The 19,468-nt window shown below is 46.0% G+C and overlaps 1 protein-coding gene across 1 annotated transcript; it reads right to left on the reverse strand.

Annotated features, from left to right (window-relative positions):
- Positions 1-1,052: 1,052 nt before the first annotated feature.
- BSCL2 (BSCL2 lipid droplet biogenesis associated, seipin) lies at positions 1,053-18,547 on the reverse strand. Its single transcript, XM_032234415.1, has 11 exons — positions 18,449-18,547; positions 15,711-16,319; positions 13,943-14,024; positions 10,989-11,132; positions 9,577-9,711; positions 6,904-7,001; positions 5,104-5,245; positions 4,046-4,121; positions 3,703-3,783; positions 2,357-2,440; positions 1,053-1,438 (listed from the first exon to the last, which is right to left on the reverse strand). Exons 2-11 carry the CDS (start codon positions 15,917-15,919, stop codon positions 1,278-1,280), a joined length of 1,212 nt encoding a protein of 403 aa, XP_032090306.1. The 5' UTR covers positions 15,920-16,319; positions 18,449-18,547; the 3' UTR covers positions 1,053-1,277.
- Between the last annotated feature and the right edge of the window lie 921 nt (positions 18,548-19,468).

Consider the following 19,468-nt stretch of genomic DNA (forward strand, 5'->3'; position numbering starts at 1 on the left):
GTTTTGATTTAAGAACAAAAACCAGCCGGGCGACTTTGAGCCAATCACCAGGAGACGGTGAGTTCTAGTCCGGCCTTAGGCATGAAAGCCAGATGGGTGACTTTGGGCTTATCCCAAGGAGACAGGGAGTTCTAGTTTTGATTTAGGAACAAAAACCAGCCAGGCGACTTTGAGCTAATTACCAGGAGACGGTGCGTTCTAGTCCAGCCTTAGGCATGAAAGCCAGATGGGTGACTTTGGACCAATCACCAGGAGACAGGGAGTTCTAGTTTTGAGTTAGGAACAAAAACCAGCCGGGCGACTGTGAGCCAATCACCAGGAGACGGTGAGTTCTAGTCCGGCCTTAGGCATGAAAGCTGGCTGGGTGAGTGTGGGCTAATCCCAAGGAGACAGGGAGTTCTAGTTTTGATTTAGGAAAAAAAACCAGCTGGGCGACTGTGAGCCAATCACCAGGAGATGGTGAGTTCTAGTCCGGCCTTAGGCATGAAAGCCAGATGGGTGACATTGGGCCAATCACCAGGAGACAGGGAGTTCTAGTTTTGATTTAGGAACAAAAACCAACTGGGCGACTGTGAGCCAATCACCAGGAGATGGTGAGTTCTAGTTCGGCCTTAGCCATGAAAGCCCACTGGGTGACTTTGGGCCAATCACCAGGAGACAGGGAGTTCTAGTTTTGACCTAGAAACAAAACCAGCTGAGTGACTTTAGGCCAATCACCAGGCGTCGGTGAGTTCTAGTCCTGCAATAGGCATGAGAGCCGGCTGGGTGTTTTTAGGCCAGTCCTTCTCTTTCAGCCCAACCCACCTCACAGGATTGTTGTGTGAGGAAAAATAGGAGGAGGAAAGAGTATTTGGTATGGCTGCACATACAGTCCAGGTGTCAAACACATCAGTCCTGCCACTGGATTGGGGGGGGGAACCATCAGAACTTCAAATCTGGGTCGTGAGTAGCCCCCAGGTAGGTCCGACGTAACTCGAGGAGTACTGTCATAAGTGGAAGACTCCTGAACATCTCAAACCCAAGTTCTCTCCATTCCCATTCTTCGGAGGAGGGGGGCGGAAGGGGGGGGGGTTGATCACGAGAACGTCGGTGAGCGGCTCGCCGTTCCAACTTTTTTATTTAACTTAGAGTGTTCCGTGTGTGAGGAGAAGGGATTGGAATGTAAACATAAGCAAGGAGTAAAATACAAGCCCTTGGGAGGGAGCGAGGCCTGCGGGCGGGCTACTCCGGGAGTGTAGTGTGGGCAGCTTCCTGGCAGGACTCGAACCCGTGACCAATCAGGAACTGGAACAGGCGCTTCTCTGGCGGACTTCCGAGCTGTGCGTGAGAGTCTGGGACAAGGGGGGCAACAGGTCCGAGCTGTTCCCCTCCGAGGAAGGGGCAGGAAGATTGACCTCAGTAAGCAGGGGGGTCTCGTCCGGAACATCATATTCTGCCTCTGTCAAAAAAGGAACAACCCCACCCGAAAAAATTAGGATCTGAAGGACAGTGGGGGGAGTGGCATGATCGGCGTTGATGCGGGCACCCCAAATTGTGTAACGGGGGGGGGGGAGGGGGAGCTGGCACGCCATAGGGTTATAAAGCTGGTTTTTGGGGTCCGCAAGAATCTCAAAGGATCGGTACTTTTGGGGTGGAGAAGACTTTGAAAGATACAGAAAATCCTCAAATTCACTTAACGACCGCTCAAAATTATTACAATGGCGCTGAAAAAAGGACTTGCGACCGGCCCTCAAATCCCACGGACACCTGATCAAAATTCGCATGCTTGGCAACCGGCATCTTCTTTTAATAACTCCATAATAATCACTTGCGGGGTGGAGTCTGGGCAACTAAATGGAGCTAACAGAATGTTTTACTGGCCGGATGCCTTACCTCCCGCCAGTGCGGAGTTTTGTTCAGCAGATAATATTCTCATTGTGCCCAGAGAGAGAAATATTCTGATTGTGAGGCGAGAGCTCCACCTCTAGGCCACCACACCATATAGCAACTGGTATGTATCTATTACGATAATTGTATAATCCCAGGAGCAGGGATTCTGGGATTATACAAATCCCGTCGTCCGCGACCTTCCCAGATAGCTTCTGACAAGCGGAATCAATGGGAGGAAGCAAGATTCTCTTAGCGACCGCACGATTCTCTTAGTGACTGCAGCGATTTGCTTAACCGCCGTGCCGAAAAACGCTTGTAAAATCAGGCCGGACTCAGGATTAAAACTGACCGCCAAAGAGAAGGCCGGTCGTAACTCACTTTTTTCACATCGTGACTGTGAATGGTCGCTTAAACGAATTGGTTGCAATTCGAGGACTTCCTGTAGAAAAAAGCAAGCGCAAGGCATTGCAAAAGAATATCAAATCACCTTCGTTTGAGCTGGCGGTCATACCGGATTCCATTCCTAAATCAGATTTTTCAAGGCTGCTTTTCTTCACCTCTTTCGTAGACTCTGCAGAAGATCGAGGGGAGTAAAATTGAGAAAACGAAAACAATTCTAAGTGTACCATCCTGTACAGGCAAGTCCTCGACTTACAACAGTTCATTTAGTGACTGTTTAGTGACAACGACACTGAAAAAATTGTGATTTGGGACTGTTTTTTCACCCTTAAACCACTGCAGCATCCCGGTGACCATGCGATTTCCATTCGGATGCTTGGCAGCTGACTCAAGACTTATGACGGTCGCAGTGTACCGGGGTCACGCGATTCCCTTTTGCGACCTTCTGACGAGCCGAGTCAACAAGGAACCCAGATTCACTTAACGACGTCGTGACTAACGTAAGAAATGCAGTGATTCCCTTCACAATGCGCCAAAGAAAGTTGTAAAATGTCCCTTAACAACATTTCTCACTTAACAACATACATTTTGGGCTCAATTGTGGTCGTACGTCGAGGACTATCTGTGCATTCAAGTAAAACACTAATGCGAGAAGAAGCACTTGTTCTACAGGTAGTCCTTGAGTTATGACCGCAATTGAGCCCAATACGTTTGTTGCTAAAGGAGACAATTGTTAGGTCAATTGTGCTCCATGTTACGACCTTTCTTGCCACAGTTGTTAAGTGAGTCACTGTAGTTATTAAATTACTAACATGGTTGTTAAGTGAATCTGCCTTTCCCCACTGACTTTCAGAAGGTCGCAACAGGGGATCACGTGACTTTTGGACATAGCAACGGTCGCAAATATGAACCCGTTGCCAAGCATCTGAATTTTGATCACGTGACCACTGAAATGCTGCAACGGTTGTAATTGTGAAAAATGGTCCTTTTTCCGTAACTTGGAATGGTCACTAACTGAACAACTGTAATTCGAGGACTATCTGTAGAAAAGATGATCAAAGGCCCAGGAAAGCTGACCCTAAGATTGCTTGGATGTTCGGACTGATCATCATTTCCTTTTAATGAACCCATAATCCTTTGCGGGGTTGAGTCTAGGCAATTGAATGGAGTGGAGTGTTTACTGGCCGGATGCCACTCTTGTTGCCAGAGCGGAGTTTTGTTCAGCAGATATGTTCTCATTGTGGCCAGAGAGAGAAATATTACAGCCACTACCTAGGATCGAACTCACAGCCTCCTGATTATGAGGCGAGGGTTCCACCTCTACGCCACCACCCCACTGATGTTCGCACTCATCCCGGCAAACAAACCTAGCGTTACTTGAGATGAATTTTGAGTCTTGTCCGAAAAAGAAAAGAGCATTTAAAATCAACACACCTGCTTGGGACAATTTCTCTCCTTCGGCAACTCCGACGTCTTCTGGCTGCGGCAGAGAAGTCTCTTCTTCTACATCACCTCCTGGGGGGGGGGGAAAGGGGGGGAAGCCGATTACAGGTATTCCTCGACTTACGACCATTCACTTAATAACTGTTCAACATCACAAACGGCACTGCAAATTAATTAAGAGCCGTTGTTTTTGCTTATGATCCACAGGGCGCCTTGGCAGTCGCACAATTGCGATTCGGTCACCCGGCAATCGTGTCTTTGATGACAATTTTTGCCTCTCCGTTCCTTCGCGATTGAACTGAGAGTTGTGAGTCCGATCACAACCGACTCTCACCTTCTTTAGGAAACACAACCTGTCGACGTGAATCATCCAAGATTTGGACGGGTCCAGATTTCTCCCGGCCTGGGATCTGTTTGGAAATGGAAAAACAAAACAAAACAGAAAGCGATCAATTATTTCATTGGGACTCAGTCCAGCAATGATAGTTGTCTATTTGTTGAGTTCGTGAAGGTTTTTTTTTGATGCCTAGTTCAGGTAGATCTCGACATAAGGCGCTAAAGGAGGCAATTGACCTGTTGTGGCTTGCCAGCGGCCAATGAAGCTGGCAGCAGAGTCAGACAGTGAGGAGGGTTGGGGAGGAACCTGGGCCAGTCCTGGAGTCTGGGGAAGGCTCTGGTGAGGGCTCTGTGTCAGAGACAGAGAGGGGGCCAGGGCCGTACGCCAGTTATCAGCTGCCTTCAGAGTCAGACATCTTTGAGGCAGAAGAACAGCTGGAGCCTGTTCCCAGTGTGTGCATGTGCAGAGTTGCCAGACACGAAGGGAACAGCTAAAGAACAGGGGTCAACTTGGGAGGAAGGCCACAGGTGGACGGTGAATGGCCCCTCCCAGAGGGAATAAAAGAGGAGCAACAGGGGAGTGGAGTTTGCAGGAGACCATTAGTTCGCTTCATTGGTTCGTGACTCTCCGAGCCTCCTGGCCAAGTTCTGCAGATCTGTGCCTGGCAGCTCTCCAAGCCAGATAAGGTCTGTGACCGTAAATCCTCCCTCGAAAGACTTTGCTGGATGTGAATGAGCAGAATTCACCGTCAATTAATAAAAGGGGTTTTTGTTGGGACAAGGAGGAGTTGGCTTCCTGCTCTTGGGAATCCTCGGTCAGAACAATACCCACAATTCCTGCAACTGTTCTTCATATGCTTTCTGTGTTAAGATCATTTATTTGCTGCCCATCTCATGGCAAATAAATGATTCTTTATCGCACACAGAGCATCGAACTGGGAGGAGCAGGTAAAATGGGGAAAACTCGCTCACGGCTGAAAAGTTGTGCGGTGCCTCTGTGTGTGTGCGCGCGCGCGCCGCAGCAGGCCAAAGCAAACCTCGTCCCAAAACACACACCTGTACAGAGAGAGTTTCTTTAGGCCACAAACTGCCCCAGATCCACTGCAGGTAGCTGAAAAGGACGATGACGCTGAGAAACATGAAGTTGCTAACGACACCCAAAATGGCCGAAGTCACCGGGAAATTGTAGAGGAGATACCTGTGGGGCCAAAGACGAGAAAAACAATGGGTTTAGAAGTTCACCCTCATGTATCTCGGTATTTTGATCCTTCAATTCGGAACTTAGTTGTCGGATTTCACTTTCTGCTGTTGCCCGCTAGTGGACGGTGGAACTGGCAGCAGATTCGGGCAGTGAGGAGGGTTGGGGAGGAACCTGGGCCAGTCATGGAGTCTGGGGGAGGCTCGGGCTCTGTGTCGGAGAGAGAAGGCCAGAGCCATCTGACAGTTCTCAGCTGCCTTTGGAGTTGGACATCAGTGAGGCAGAAGAACAGCTGGAGCCTGTTCCCAGTGTGCGTATGCGCAGAGTGGCCAAAAGAAAAGAACATCTAAGAAATCAGGGTGGACTTGGGAGTAAAGCCACAGGTGGACTGTGAATGGCCCCTCCCAGAGGACATAAAAGAGGAGCGAAAGGGGAGTGGGCTTTTGCAGGAAACAATTTGTTCCTTCGGTCGTTAAGATTCGTTTCAGGAGTGTGAAGATCTGTCCCCGAATCTCAGAGACTCTGTGCCCAGCCTTTCTTTGCACTCATTTGGAAAATATTGGCAGCTTTCCAAGATAGATAAGGTCTGTGGTCATAAATACACCTTTTAAACACTGTTTGTCAGGCCTTGGCTGAAGGTGAATGAGAGGAATTCACATTCGTTTAATAAAATAGGTTTCCTGGTCCTAAAATAGGACCAGGAATTTGCTTCGTACTTTTTTGGGGAAAGCCTAAATCAGAACAACTTTTGTTGAATGCTGTAAGGTTCTCTCCCAGACTTGCCTTCTCTCTGTGTTATCGTAACTTCAGAAACATGGTCGTAAGTCGAGGCCTATCTATATAAATAATTCATCCACGCGCCTCCACCCCACCCCCGATAAAACTCAAGAGAAGAACCAGCTCTTCAAGCCTCTTTCAAATTTTAGCAGGGAAGAATCGGTCTGGAAATCTAGAAATTTGCAGGGTGGATATTCCAGCTGACTCAACAGATGAGATTTGAGCAATTTGCAGTTATTGCAACAGCCGTGTTTGTGACTTTAGAAAGTTTTTTTTTAATTTAAATCTTCTTAAATTCGTTTGGATTTGCCTGGCCACCCTAAATTTCTCCTCTGTTTCCAATTCAAACTGGAAAATCTTCCCCATGTTTATTGCTTTGTGTAGGGAAAAAAATAAATAAGAATTTTCTTCCTTCCCAGCCATTCAGTTGAGACTCACTCACTCTCACCTCTCTATTTCTTCTTTCTCTCTCTCTCTCTCTCTCTCTCTCCTGTCTCTCTCTGTCTCTCTTTCTCCTCTCTGTCTGTCTGTCTTCTCTGTCTCTCCTGTCTTTGTCTCTCCCTCTCGCTCTTTCCCTCCCTCCTCTCTCTCTCTGTCTCTCTCCCTTCCTCCTGTCTCTCTCCTCTCTGTCTCTCTTTGTCTCTCTCTCTGTGTCTCTCTTTCTCCTGTCTCTGTCTTCTCTCTCTCTCTCCCTCTCTCTCTCCCTCTCTCTCTCCCTCTCTGTCTTTCTCTCTCCCTCTCTCACTCCTCTCTCTCTCTCTCTGTCTCTCAGTCCCTCCCTGTCTCTCTCTCTCCTCTCTCTGTCTCTCTCTGTCTCTCTCTCTCTTCTCTCCCTGTCTCTCTTTCTCCTCTGTCTCTCTGTCTCTCTCTCTCCCTCTTACCGCAAACCAGTGAAATGTGCGTGAATTCTCAGCTGCGCCCCATAAATCTGGATTCTAGTCGTTTGGATTTCAATCACTGCCCCGATGGTGGGAATATACTAAAAGGAAAGAGAAAAATTAAACATAAAAACAAGGCTGGTTTTTTCCCCCTGCTTGTTACGTTTCTGTCTCAGATTATTTAGCAATTGCAGGGCCTGTGAATTAGAAGAAAAATTTCCATGCTCAAACACTCTGCAGGCAGTCCTTGATTTACAACCACAATTGAGCCCAAAATCTCTGTTGTTTTAAGTGAGTTTTGCGGCTACCTGACAATATTAAAACTTTTAAAACCAAGAAAGGATTGGAAAGAAGCAGGCGAAAGAAAAGCCAATTTTAAAGTGGCTTGTCACCATCCCTAGACCAAACTATGAACAGGAGGAGATTTGCTACGGAAACTTCTGAACTCTTATTGTCTAAGATGGACAGGGAATCAGTGGGATCTTAGTCCCCTCTAGTGGAAATTCAAGGATCAGGCATTTGGGAAAATTCGTTAAAATAAAATCAAAATCACAGCACTGTTTCTGAATCTTAGCAACTTTAAGCTGTGTAGACTTCAACTCCCAGAATTCCCTAGTCAGCATGCTTTAAGACGGGTGGACTTCAACTCCCAGAATCCCCAAGCTAGTGTGCTTTAAGACGTGTGGACTTCAACTCCCAGAATCCTCCAGCTAGTGTGCTTTAAGACGGGTGGACTTCAACTCACAGAATTCCCTAATCAGCATGCTTTAAGACGGGTGGACTTCAACTCCCAGAATCCCCAAGTTAGTGTGCTTTAAGACGGGTGGACTTCAATCCCCAGAATTCCCTAGTCAGCATGCTTTAAGAGGGATGGACTTCAACTCCCAGAATCCCCAAGCTAGTGTGCTTTAAGACGGGTGGATGTCAACTCCCAGAATTCCCTAATCAGCATGCTTTAAGGACTTCTAGGACTTCAACTCCTAGAATCCCCAAGCTAGTGTGCTTTAAGACGGGTGAACGTCAACTCCCAGAATTCCCTAATCAGCATGCTTTAAGAGGGGTGGACTTCAACTCCCAGAATCCCCAAGCTAGTGTGCTTTAAGACGGGTGGACTTCAACTAGAATTCCCTAATCAGCATGCTTTAAGAGGGATGGACTTCAACTCCCAGAATCCCCCAGCTAGTGTGCTTTAAGACGGGTGGACTTCAACCCCCAGAATTCCCTAGTCAGCATGCTTTAAGATGGAAGGACTTCAACTCCCAGAATCCCCAAGCTAGTGTGCTTTAAGACGGGTGGACTTCAACTAGAATTCCCTAATCAGCATGCTTTAAGAGGGATGGACTTCAACTCCCAGAATCCCCCAGCTAGTGTGCTTTAAGATGGGTGGACTTCAACTCCCAGAATTTCCTAGTCAGCATGCTTTAAGAGGGGTGGACTTCAACTCCCAGAATTCCCCAGTCAGCATGCTTTAAGAGGGGCGGACTAGAGAATTCTGGGAGTTGAAGTCCATGTGTCCTAAGGTTGCTGAGGTTAAGAAACACTGCATTACAGCATTGCAACACAACTAATCCAGACTTGACACACACACACACACACACACATACAGAAAAACACACACTTTCCAGAAGTGCTGGATTTCAACTCCCACTGGCCAGATTGGCAAATCAAAAATCCAACATGCCGGGACAGCTTCTAAATCAACAAGCTGACTTAATCTCACGGAGAAGACCCGAGATCAAATCTCTCGCTCGGCTGGTTGTTTTTGCCTACAGGAGTGTAGACCGAATAAAATAAAACAGAGCCTTCTTTGACCAGGCAGCTAGTCCTCAATGCACAACCACAACGGAGCCCCGCATTTATGTTTGCTAAGTTGTGACATTGGTGAAGTGACTTTTGCCCCATTTTACGACCTTGCGTGCCACCGTGGTTAAGAGAATCGCTGCTGTCATTCGGTTAGTTAACACGGTCGTTAAGCGAAACTGGCTTCCCCGTTGGCTATGAAGGTGGTAAAAGGGGATCGCGTGACCCCGGGGACGCTGAGGCCGTCATAACTATGAAGCAGTTGCCAAGCGCATGACTTTGGCGGTTGCTGTAATGGTTGTAAGTGTGAAAAACGGTCATAAGTCCCTTTTATGAGTGCGGTTGTAACTTTGGTCACTAAACAAGTCGAGGACTTTCTGTAGAATAAACAGTGAAGGTGGCTTATAAAATCATTAAAAAATACAGGTAAGTCCTCAACTTACAACCGCTGGTTTAGCGAAGTTACACCAACGCGGGAAAAGGGGACTTAGAACAAGTCCTCATACTTACGACCGCTGGGGCATCTCCGCGATCACGGGATCGAAATTTGGGCAAGGGTTGCAGCCTCTGATCGCTGTTCGCGACCTTCCCAGACGGCTTCCGACAGCCATGGCGGGAGGCAAATTCGCTTAATGACCGCACGATTCGTTTAACGACTTTAGTGATTTGCTTATAACCCCAGCCCCCCCCCCCCAAAAAAAAAGGTCATATAATCAGGTAGGGCTCCCTTAGCAACTGCCATGGAAATTCTGGGCCCATTTGCGGTCGTAAACGCGAGGACTAACCCTGGTCGGTTTCCTTAATATCGGCATTAGAAGAGGGGGATCTCGAAGGATCTGTATTCAAGGCTGTTTAGGGGGAGAAAGAGGATCGTACCGAATCTTCTTTGTAATCGGAATAGAGCTCAACGTCCACCGTTTGTTTCTGTTCTGTAAACCCAGTGAGGAAGAGGCCGGAGAAAGCGATTGTGTCGATCATCTGTAACAGCCCCGAACGATAGTGCAACATGGCCTAAAAAAGGAAGGAAATTCACCAATCAGAAGTCAAGAATCCAAGAATTACAGATACTGGGTTTTTCCCCCCCTGATTCAAATGGAAGAGTGTATTTGTACCTAGCACTGATGACGTTACCTAGTTGGGTCAAGAAACGTTTACAAGAAATCAACCAGAGAGCACTTATGACCCCACAATTATTTTCTTTCTTCTTCTTTTTCTTCTTCTTCTTCCTCCTCCTCCTCCTCCCTCTCTCCACAAACCTCACTCTCTTTTAGCACTGATGACGTTACCTAGTTGGGTCAAGAGAGCACTTATGACCCCACAATTATCATCTTCTTCTTCTTCTTCTTCTTCTTCTTCTTCTTCTTCTTCTTCTTCTTCTTCTTCTCCTTCCTCTTCTTCCTCCTCTTCTCCTCCTCTTCCTCCTCCCTCTCTCCACAAACCCCACTCTCTTTTAGCACTGATGACGTTACCTAGTTGGGTCAAGAGAGCACTTATGACCCCACAATCATCATCATCATCTTCTTCTTCTTCTTCTTCTTCTTCTTCTTCTTCTTCTTCTTCTTCTTCTTCTTCTTCTTCTTCTTCTTCTTCTTCTCCTCCTCCTCCTCCTCCTTCTTCTTCCTCCTCTCCTCCTCCTCCTCCTCCTCTTCCTCCTCCCTCTCTCCACAAACCCCACTCTCTTTTAGCACTGATGACGTTCCCTAGTTGGGTCAAGTAACGTCTGTAAGAAAGCAACTAAGCTCAGAGAGCACTTATGACCCCACAGTTATTTCTCCTCCTCCTCCTCCTCCTCCTCCTCCTCCTCCTCCTCCTCCTCCTCCTCCCTCTCTCCACCTCTCCACAAACCCCACTCCCTTTTAGCACGGATGACGTTACCTAGTTGGGTCAAGAAACGTCTGCAAGAAAACCACCACTTGTCCAGATAACAAATACGGGATACGATAAATAATGCGAAATTAAACAAATCCAGAGGGTAGAATCAGGCGGCTGCCCCCTGCGGAGATCATGAAGGGTGGGGTGGGGGATTCCAATTTTTTTTCAGGATCCGTTCCCTCCACAAATCTTTGGCAGAAGTTTTGTTCGAAACTTTCCCCCTTTGTGATACTTCAAAGAGGTTCAGCCATCCCTCCCCCCCCCCGGTGTGAAATTAATAAAGGGATGATTAATTGAAACGCTCCACCCGTTGTCAAGATCAAAAAAAGGCAGATCCTGTCCATCAAAATAATAATAATAACAATCTAATCCACCCTGAGAATCTCTCGATATCCTTACGACATTCCAGAACTTACAGCCCGAGCGGAGGAAGAAATCACGCGGCCACCTTTCGTGTAACAGGAAATGGCTACCATGAACATGCCCAGATTCTGGTTGACTGGTGATTCGGGTAATTCCAACTCAAGGGACATTCGGTAAGGTTGACCGTACATGAGAACCTGGTGGAAAAGAAGAGAATAATCTTCATTTGCGTGGGTCATGCGTGCCCTAGTTATCTCCCGGTTAGGCTACTGCAATGTGCTCTCCGTGGGGCTGCCCTTGAAGAATAGAATAGAAATAGAATAAAAATAGAATAGAAATGGAATAGAAATAGAATAGAAATAGAATAGAAATAGAAATAGATTAGAATAGAATATGAATAGAATAGAAATTGAATAGAAATTGAATATGAATAGAAACAGAATAGGAATAGGAATAGGAATAGAAATAGAAATAGAAATAGAAATAGAAATAGAATATGAATAGAAATAGAATATGAATAGAAATAGAATATGAATAGAATAGAAATAGAATAAAAATAGAATAAAAATAGAATAGAAATAGAATAGAAATAAAATATGAATATGAATAGAATGGATTAGAATATGAATAGAATAGAAATAGAATAGAATAGAAATAGAATATGAATAGAAATAGAGTAGAATATGAATAGAATAGAAATAGAATAGAAATAGAATATGAATAGAATGTGAATGGAATGGAATGGAATAGAATAGAACAGAAATAGAATAGGATAGAAGAATAGAATGGAATAAAATGGATTGGAATGGAATGGAATAGAATGGATTAGAATAGAATAAGAATAGAATAACAAGAGTGGGAAGGGACCTTGGAGGTCTTCTAGTCCAACCCCCTGCCAAGGCAGGAAACCTACACCACTTCAGACAAATGGTTATCCAACATCTTAAAAAACGTCCATTGTTGGAGCATTCACAACTTTTAGTGGCAAGTTGTTCCACTGGTTAATTGTTCTCACTGTCAGGAAATTTCTCCTTAGTTCTAAGTTGCTTCTCTCCTTGATTAGTTTCCACCCATTGCTTCTTGTCCTACCCTTGGGTGCTTTGGAGAATAGCTTGACTCCCTCTTCTTTGGGGCAGCCCCTGAGATATTGGAAGACTGCTATCCTGTCTCCCCTGGTCCTTCTTTTCATTAAACTAGACCTACCCAGTTCCCGCAATCGTTCTGCACCATGAAGCAGTATATAAGTCTAAATTATATTGCTATTCCTTCCTTCTTTCCTCCCTCCTTCCTTCTCTCCTTCCTTCCCTCCCTCCCAGTGGTTAGAATGCAGCGTTGCAGGCTACTTCTGCCGGCTGCCTGAGATTTGGCAGTCCAAATCTCACCAGGCTCAAGGTTGACTCAGCCTTCTGCCCTTTCGAGGTCGGTAAAACGAGGACCCAGATTGTTGGGGGGCAAGAGGCTGACTCTGTAAACCACTTAGAGAGGGCTGTAAAAGCACCGTGAAGCGGTATATAAGTCTAAAGGCTATTGCTGTTATGAGTTTGTAGCATCCCACAGTCACGAGTTCGCCTTCTGCGACCTTCCCCAGCCAGCTTCCGACAAGCGCAGCCGATGGGGGAAGCCGGGCTCGCTGAACGACCGTGTGTTTGGCAACGCCCATGTGGGTGGGTCAGTTCAACAGGTGTTGCAAGGGGCGATCAACTCCCCCATCTTAATTGCCGGGCTGCACCCAACGGGCGTAGCAGCCGAGATAAAACCGCCAGCCGGGAATTTCAGGCCCGATCTGAATTTCACCTCGTTTTCTGATGCAATCCTACAGACTCAAAAACAAAACCCACAAACCAACCTCAAAGCATCTCATGCAGCTTTCAGAAAGTTCCTGGCTGAAATGGTGTTGATTTTCCTTCTCTGGCACTGTGCTTTGCACCTATATGCCTAAAGACATCTACCCCGTATCCTGCCTTTAATTGCCTGCGGCGATTAAAGCTAATTATTGACAGCCTAATTTTATCTGCCTTCAAAGTTGGAGGAAGGGTGGGAGGGGAGGAAAGGAAGGAGAGGGAGGGAGGGAAGAAAGGAGGAGAGAGGGAAGGAAAGAAAGAAGAAGAAGAGAGAGAGGGAGGGAGGAAGGAAGGGAAGGAAAGAAGGAAGTAGAGGGAGAGAGGAAGGAAGGAAGGAGAGGGAAGGAATGAAGGGAGGAGAGGGAAGGAAAGAAGGAGAGGGAGAGAGGGAGGGAGGAAAGGGAAGAAGGAAGTAGAGGGAGAGAGGGAGAAAGGAAGAAGGGAGGAGAGGGAAGGAAAGAAGGAAGGAGAGGGAGGGGAGGGACAGAAGGAAAGAAGAAAGGAGAGGGAGGGAGGGGAGGGAAGGAAGGAAGGGAGGAGAGGGAGGGAGGGAAGGAAGGAGAGGGAAGGAAGGAGAGGGAGGGAGGAAGGGAGGAAAGGGGAAGAGGGACAGAGGGACAGAGGGAAAGAAAGGGAAAGAGGAAAGGAAAAAGGGAAGGAATAAACGAGAAGAAGGAAGGGAAGGGAGAAAAAAAGGAATTAAAGAGGAAGAGAGGAAGGAAGGGAGGGAGGAGAAAGAAAAGGAGGGAAGGAAGGAAGAAGGGAGAAAAAGAGGGGAGGAATGAAAGAGGTCAGTGACAAAGGAGAGTGAGGAAGAAAAGAGGGGAGCTAAAGATGAACAAAGGAAGGAAGGAAAGGGGAAAAGACAGAGAGGGAGGAAAGAAAGGAAGGAGGGAAGGAAGTAGGAAGAAAGGATTTAAAGGTGTGTGAGTGAAGAGGGAGGGAAGGAAGGAGGAAAGAAAGGAGGGAGGGAGGGAAGAAGAGAGGAAGGAAGGAGATAAAGGTGAGGGAAGGAGGGAGGGAGGGTAGAAGGAGGGAAGGAGGAATCAGAATTACCAAAAACTACAGAAGAAAAACTAATAGTGTACAACTTTGGTTTCCTGCAACCTTATTCCATTTCATTTCAAAACACAGCGGTCATCCACTGGTCTTTGAAAATCGGTCACCTGGTCTCGGCTGTCCTTGATGAACGAAATGTTGGCCACAGGAAAGGAGCAAAGTTCGGATCCAGCCTGGCCGCAGTCTGTCCTGAAAAAACAACAACACACAGAGTTGTCCCGAATCAGATTCAGACGACCCTTTAGCAGATCTCAAGCTTACGAAGTTATTTTGTTTGTTTTGACATGTAATTTTTTTGGGGGGGGGCAAAGAATGACAAGTCGTCCCCAACTTACCACCATGTCTTTAGCGCCTGTTCAAAATGACCATGGAACTGACAAAAAAGTGACCGATGACGGTTCCTCGCTCTTACGACTGTCCCCCCCCCCCGCCACGCTGCAGTCACGATATCAAAATTTGGGCACTTGCGTGTATTTATAATGGTGACAGAGTCACTATTTGAGAACTGGCCAGTCAGCTTCTGACAAGCAGTCAAATGGGGGGAACGGGACACCGATTCGCTTAGCGACCATGTGATTCACTTAACTGCACTGATTCGCTTAACAACCGTGGCCAAAAAAAACCCAAAGATGGCCAAATCAGAAGTAATTCGCTTTAACAACTTCCTTGCTTAGCAATGGAAAGGTTTGTGAAGTGGTATGTAAGTTTAAGTTTGATTGCTATTGCCCTTCCTTCCTTCCTTCCTTCCTTCCTTCCTTCCTTCCTTCCTTCCTTCCTTCCTACCTACCTACCTACCTACCTACCAACCAACCAACCAACCAACCAACCATGCATCCTTCCTTCCTTCCTTCCTTCGTTCCTTCGTTCCTTCCTTCCTTCCTTCCTTCCTTCCTTCCTTCCTTCCTTCCTTCCTTCCTTCCTTCTTTCCTTCCTTCCTTCCTTACTTCCTTCCTTCGTTCCTTCCTTCCTTCCTTAATGCAGTATTGCAGGCTAACTCTGCCCACAGCCAGCAGTTTGATCCTGACCAGCTCAAGGTTGACTCAGCCTTCCGTCCTTCCGAGGTGGGTAAAACGAGGACCCAGATTGTTGTGGAGCAAGAGGCTGACTCTGTAAACCGCTTAGAGAGGGCTGTAAAAGCACTCTGAAGCGGCATATAAGGTTTGAGGTTTGTTCGATTTATATGCCGCCCTTCTCCCAAGGACTCAGGGCGGCGTACAACATTAAAAGAAACACATACTACAAAAGTTAAAAAGAAATTAAGTAGGATATCCCCAAACCCAATTAAAATTAACAATGACACATTTTTTTAAAAGAATTCAGATTAAAATGAACAATAATCAATACTTTGATTTGTTTTGTTCCCGGCCAGGCTGGCTTGCTGGAAAAGCCAACTTTTTAGGGCGCGTCGGAAGGACCGGAGGTCGGGGATTATACGAAGCTCCCGGGGCAGCTCATTCCAGAGGGAAGGCGCTCCCACAGAGAAGGCTCTCCCCCTGGGGGTTACCAGCTGACACTGTCTGGCCGACGGCACCCTGAGGAGGCCAACTCTGTGGGATCGCACTGGACGATGGGAGGCTACCGGTGGCAGTAGGTGGTCTCACAGGTATCCTGGGCCTAAGCCATGGAGCGCTTTAAAGGTCATAATTAGTACCTTGAATCGCACCGGAAGACAACTGGCAACCAGTGCAGGCCGCCTAAAAGGGGTGTAACATGGGAGTACCTGGGTGCCCCCATGACAACCCGCGCAGCCGCATTCTGGACCAGTTGAAGCTTCCGGGTGCTCTTCAAGGACAGCCCCATGTAGAGAGCTAAGGGCTATTGCTATAATCTCCTACTAACCCAGTCTGCTACAAAACCCCCATCCGTCAAACTAACCTGAATTGGTAGTGGACGGGGCTGACATAACTGACCGTCGGCATGTAGGAGTAATAGAAGCTGCCGTAGAGGAAAATGGAGACCCAGAGCAGTAACAGCAGCACGCAGAACAAAATGGCCGTCTGCAGGACCGTGCGACGCACTCGTAGCATCAGCAAGGAGGCAACTTCTTGGACCCACACCAAGAACGGTCCGGGACTGGCCGACATGGCGGCGGTTGGCGCGGGATCCAAGGAGAGTTAAGTCGATGCGTTTAGAGATCAACCCCCGCGGCGAGCGTCCGCGGTTTGGCACCGCGGGGAAAAGCCGAGCGAGGTTAACGGGAGTTCCTTACGCCAACGGAGAAGGGATTTTAAGGGAAAAAAACAATGAAAGCTTCGTCGTGAATTTTAAATCTGGGAGTCAAAAGCTTTCTCCGCAGGCGGAAAGGACCGGAGGGAAGACGGGACGCTGGTACATCGCGGTTTTCGGAAAGCGGTTTTGGCTTCATGAGAAAAACAGTCGGAACATGCTGGATGGGGAGGGAAGGCGGGGGGGGGGAATAAGTCGCCTCCTCTTAGGAAATTAGGCTGTTCTTTTAGACGCCGCTCCGCAGGGCACAGAAAGTTCCTAAAATGGGGAAAAAAAATACAAAATAGATCCAGGGTTATGGCAGACGTCGGATTTTGCAAACTCTTGGCACATATTCTCTTTCGTCAGGTTCAACTTTTCCCTGCAAGGATCTGTGAGCGTTAAGGCTTCTTGGAGAAGGAGGTTCAACAGCAAAGTGGGGGAGGGGGAAGGTTATCATGGGATGGAGCAATTATAACCCACGTTGCAAAAAAAAAATATGTGAGCCTCTGACCCCCTTCCTTTGCCAATTCTGTCTGGGTAAAGCTGACAAAGAATGGTGTCAGAATCAACATTCTCGGTTCGCTGACTGTGGAATGTTAAAAAAAACAATCCCAGTTTGTCGGAAAGTTTCTTGGGGTTTGCATTGGGGTTTTATTTTTGTAAGCTGCCCAGAGTCAACTGTGAGTGTTTTTATTTTATTTATGAAATGTATGTTTTTATTTTGTACAATAGCAGAGTTGGAAGGGACCTTGGAGGTCTTCTAGTTCAACCCCCTGCCTAGGCAGGAAACACTCATTTCAGACAAATGGCTCTCCAACATCTTCTTAAAGACTTCCAGTGTTGGAAGTTAATACATTTTAATAAAAGTAATAAAAATTAATAAATTTTATTTATTATATTTTTATTTTATTTATTAAATGTAGGTGCTGCCCATCTCAACTCCAGAGGCAGAAATTGTACATTTTCTAAACAAACACATAATAAATAAAAACATGTTTTCTCAAGGACTGTGATACATTTGGTCCCTACTTCTCAATACAGCCAACACTTAAATTGGAACCATTTAAAAAACAAAATGCTTTCTGTAAAAGAGGGAAGATAAAAGCTTATAAATATAGTTAGTTAAATTATTACAGTGCAAAGCTCCCAATTCAGAATTCTGAGGAGCAAAGCTTTACTAATATTCAACCAAAGTAAAAGTATTTTCATTTTTTTTCTTTCCTCAAGCAAGAAGGCAAAACTTGGGACAAAAAAGAGATTAAAATCAGTTACTGCTCCAAAGTTACACTCCCTAGTAGTAGTGGTTTTAGTTGGGAGTCTTAGTTGCAGTTTTAGGACAGTTTTTAACAATATTTCAATCTGCATAATCTTAATTTTGTTATGTTCTATTTTTTTTTTACTGGTTTAATAATCTTTAGGGTAGATGGACGCCATAAACATTTAATAAATAAATAACTCAATGGGGAGCTTAAAGTGAAATCCCCATTCAAAACACAGCAATGCCAACTGATTCAGAGATACACCGGCTCTTTTTAAGTTACTAAACACACAACAGAATATTTACAGGAATGTTCCTTGCCTGTCTTTGTTTCACAACTGTGAACCAGAATCTCTCACAATTCTCCGAAGCCACACTTTTAAATTTACTTATACTGTTAACGTTTGCTACCATGCTCTGGCAAATCAAACTAACAGCCTTTAAAATTTTAGAATTACAGCCCCCTTTTTCCCCAGTTATCTCCGATGCAGCTTCTAGTTAAATTCTAAGCATTCTTAATTCATATTTCTTTTAAACTGACAAAAGGCATCCATACAAAGCTTAGTACAACAATATACAAATCCAAACGCAAAGGCATCCTGTTTTTTGCACCCAAGGGAGAGAAAAAAAAATTACAGGGGAATTGTTTCTTTTTATTCCTACACATTTCATGTATCCAAAATCATGTTTATACTTAATATATGTTATCTAATTCATGCTTGACGAAATAAATAAATAAAATAAAATAGGACATGGCCTCTTATTATAAAGTGAGGGATCCTGGTTTTTAATTAGAGACAAGGACACATGCAGCCCTCCCCGTATCCCCCCAAAAATCTTGGTTTAGTTTCTTTGGAAAGGAGGGAAGCTTGTTCCAAACCACAAATCACCATCCCATCTCAGTTTAATAGAGGCAACCAGGATTGCAAAAAGAAGGATCAGAGATGCTGTCTGCAAGAATGGGGAGGAAAATAGGGAGGGGGGGAAATGCAGAAGGGAAAAAGGGGAGGGGGGGCTTTTTAAAAGTCCCATCGCCTAGATTGCAAACCTTAATTGTGGGGTTGGGGGGGGGGGTAGGGAAAGAAAGCCAAGGGGGGGGAGGTTGTCAGTTTGCATTATTAGGAGAAAAAATAAAATTTCAAAGCACCTGGATTAGTTTCAGCGCTGCTGCTGCTGCTCCACCTCTGGATTCTCCCTTTAAAGTCTCCCCTCCCTTCTTCCCCCCCCCCTCGCTTTCCCCAAATGTGGGTCTGGTGCTGCCTCTTCCGGGTTTGGCCCCGCCCCCGAGGAGGGAGGGGGGAAGGAGGAGGAGGAGAGGAGGGGCCTGTTGGAGTTTTTTTTTTTTGCTACGCTGCTGCTGCGGCCGAGAGCATCTTCTTAGTCACGTGGTCGGAGGGATGCGGCGGCGGCTGCCTGCCTCCCGTTTCCATGGAGACGGGCCCAAGCGGAGGACCGCTTCGGTGCCTTTTCTCTGAATAAGATGCTGGAGGGAAGGAAGGATGCTCACTCAGGAAAATAAAGAGATTTCAAACAAAGGCTCCTCGGCTTTCTTCTTCTTCTTCCTATTCTTCTTCCACAACCTCCTCTTCCTCCTCCTCCTCCTCCACCTCCTCCTCCCTTGTAGCACTGATGACATTACCTAGTTGGGTCATGAAACGTCTGCAAGAAAACCCCCCAGCTCAGCACCAAGGACACCCAGTCTTCTTTCTTTCTTTCTTCTTCTTCTTCTTCTTCCTCCTCCTCCTCCTCCTCCTCCTCCTCCTCCTAAGAGCTTCTTCTAAGCTCTTATTCTATTCTTCTAATTCTACTCTATTCTATTCCTTATTCTATTCCTCTAATTCTATTCCTAACTCTATTCTATTCTCCTCCTCCTCCTTCTCCTCCTCCAGCTTGAAAGAGCTTCTTCTAAACTCTTATTCTATTCTATTCTTCTAATTCTATTTCTCTAATTCTATTCTATTCCTTATTCTATTCCTCTAATTCTATTCCTAATTCTATTCTATTCTCCTCCTCCTCCAGCTTGAAAGAGCTTCTTCTAAACTCTTATTCTATTCTATTCTTCTAATTCTATTTCTCTAATTCTATTCTATTCCTTATTCTATTCCTCTAATTCTATTCTATTCGCCTCTTCTTCTTCTGAAACAGAGGTCTTTCATTTCATAATTAA

This window comes from Thamnophis elegans, chromosome 17 (assembly GCF_009769535.1).
Source record: "Thamnophis elegans isolate rThaEle1 chromosome 17, rThaEle1.pri, whole genome shotgun sequence".
In the NCBI taxonomy this organism is placed as follows: Eukaryota; Metazoa; Chordata; class Lepidosauria; order Squamata; family Colubridae; genus Thamnophis; species Thamnophis elegans.

Excerpts from the sequence above, each read along its gene's own strand:
- BSCL2 (XM_032234415.1), bottom strand. The coding sequence starts at position 15,919 with ATGTCGGCCAGTCCCGGACCGTTCTTGGTGTGGGTCCAAGAAGTTGCC. Across the intron at positions 11,133-13,942 it reads TCAAGGACAGCCGAGACCAG|GTTCTCATGTACGGTCAACC; the intron begins GTGACCGATTTT and ends CTTTTCCACCAG. Across the intron at positions 5,246-6,903 it reads GCACATTTCACTGGTTTGCG|GTATCTCCTCTACAATTTCC; the intron begins GTAAGAGGGAGA and ends TTGGCCCCACAG.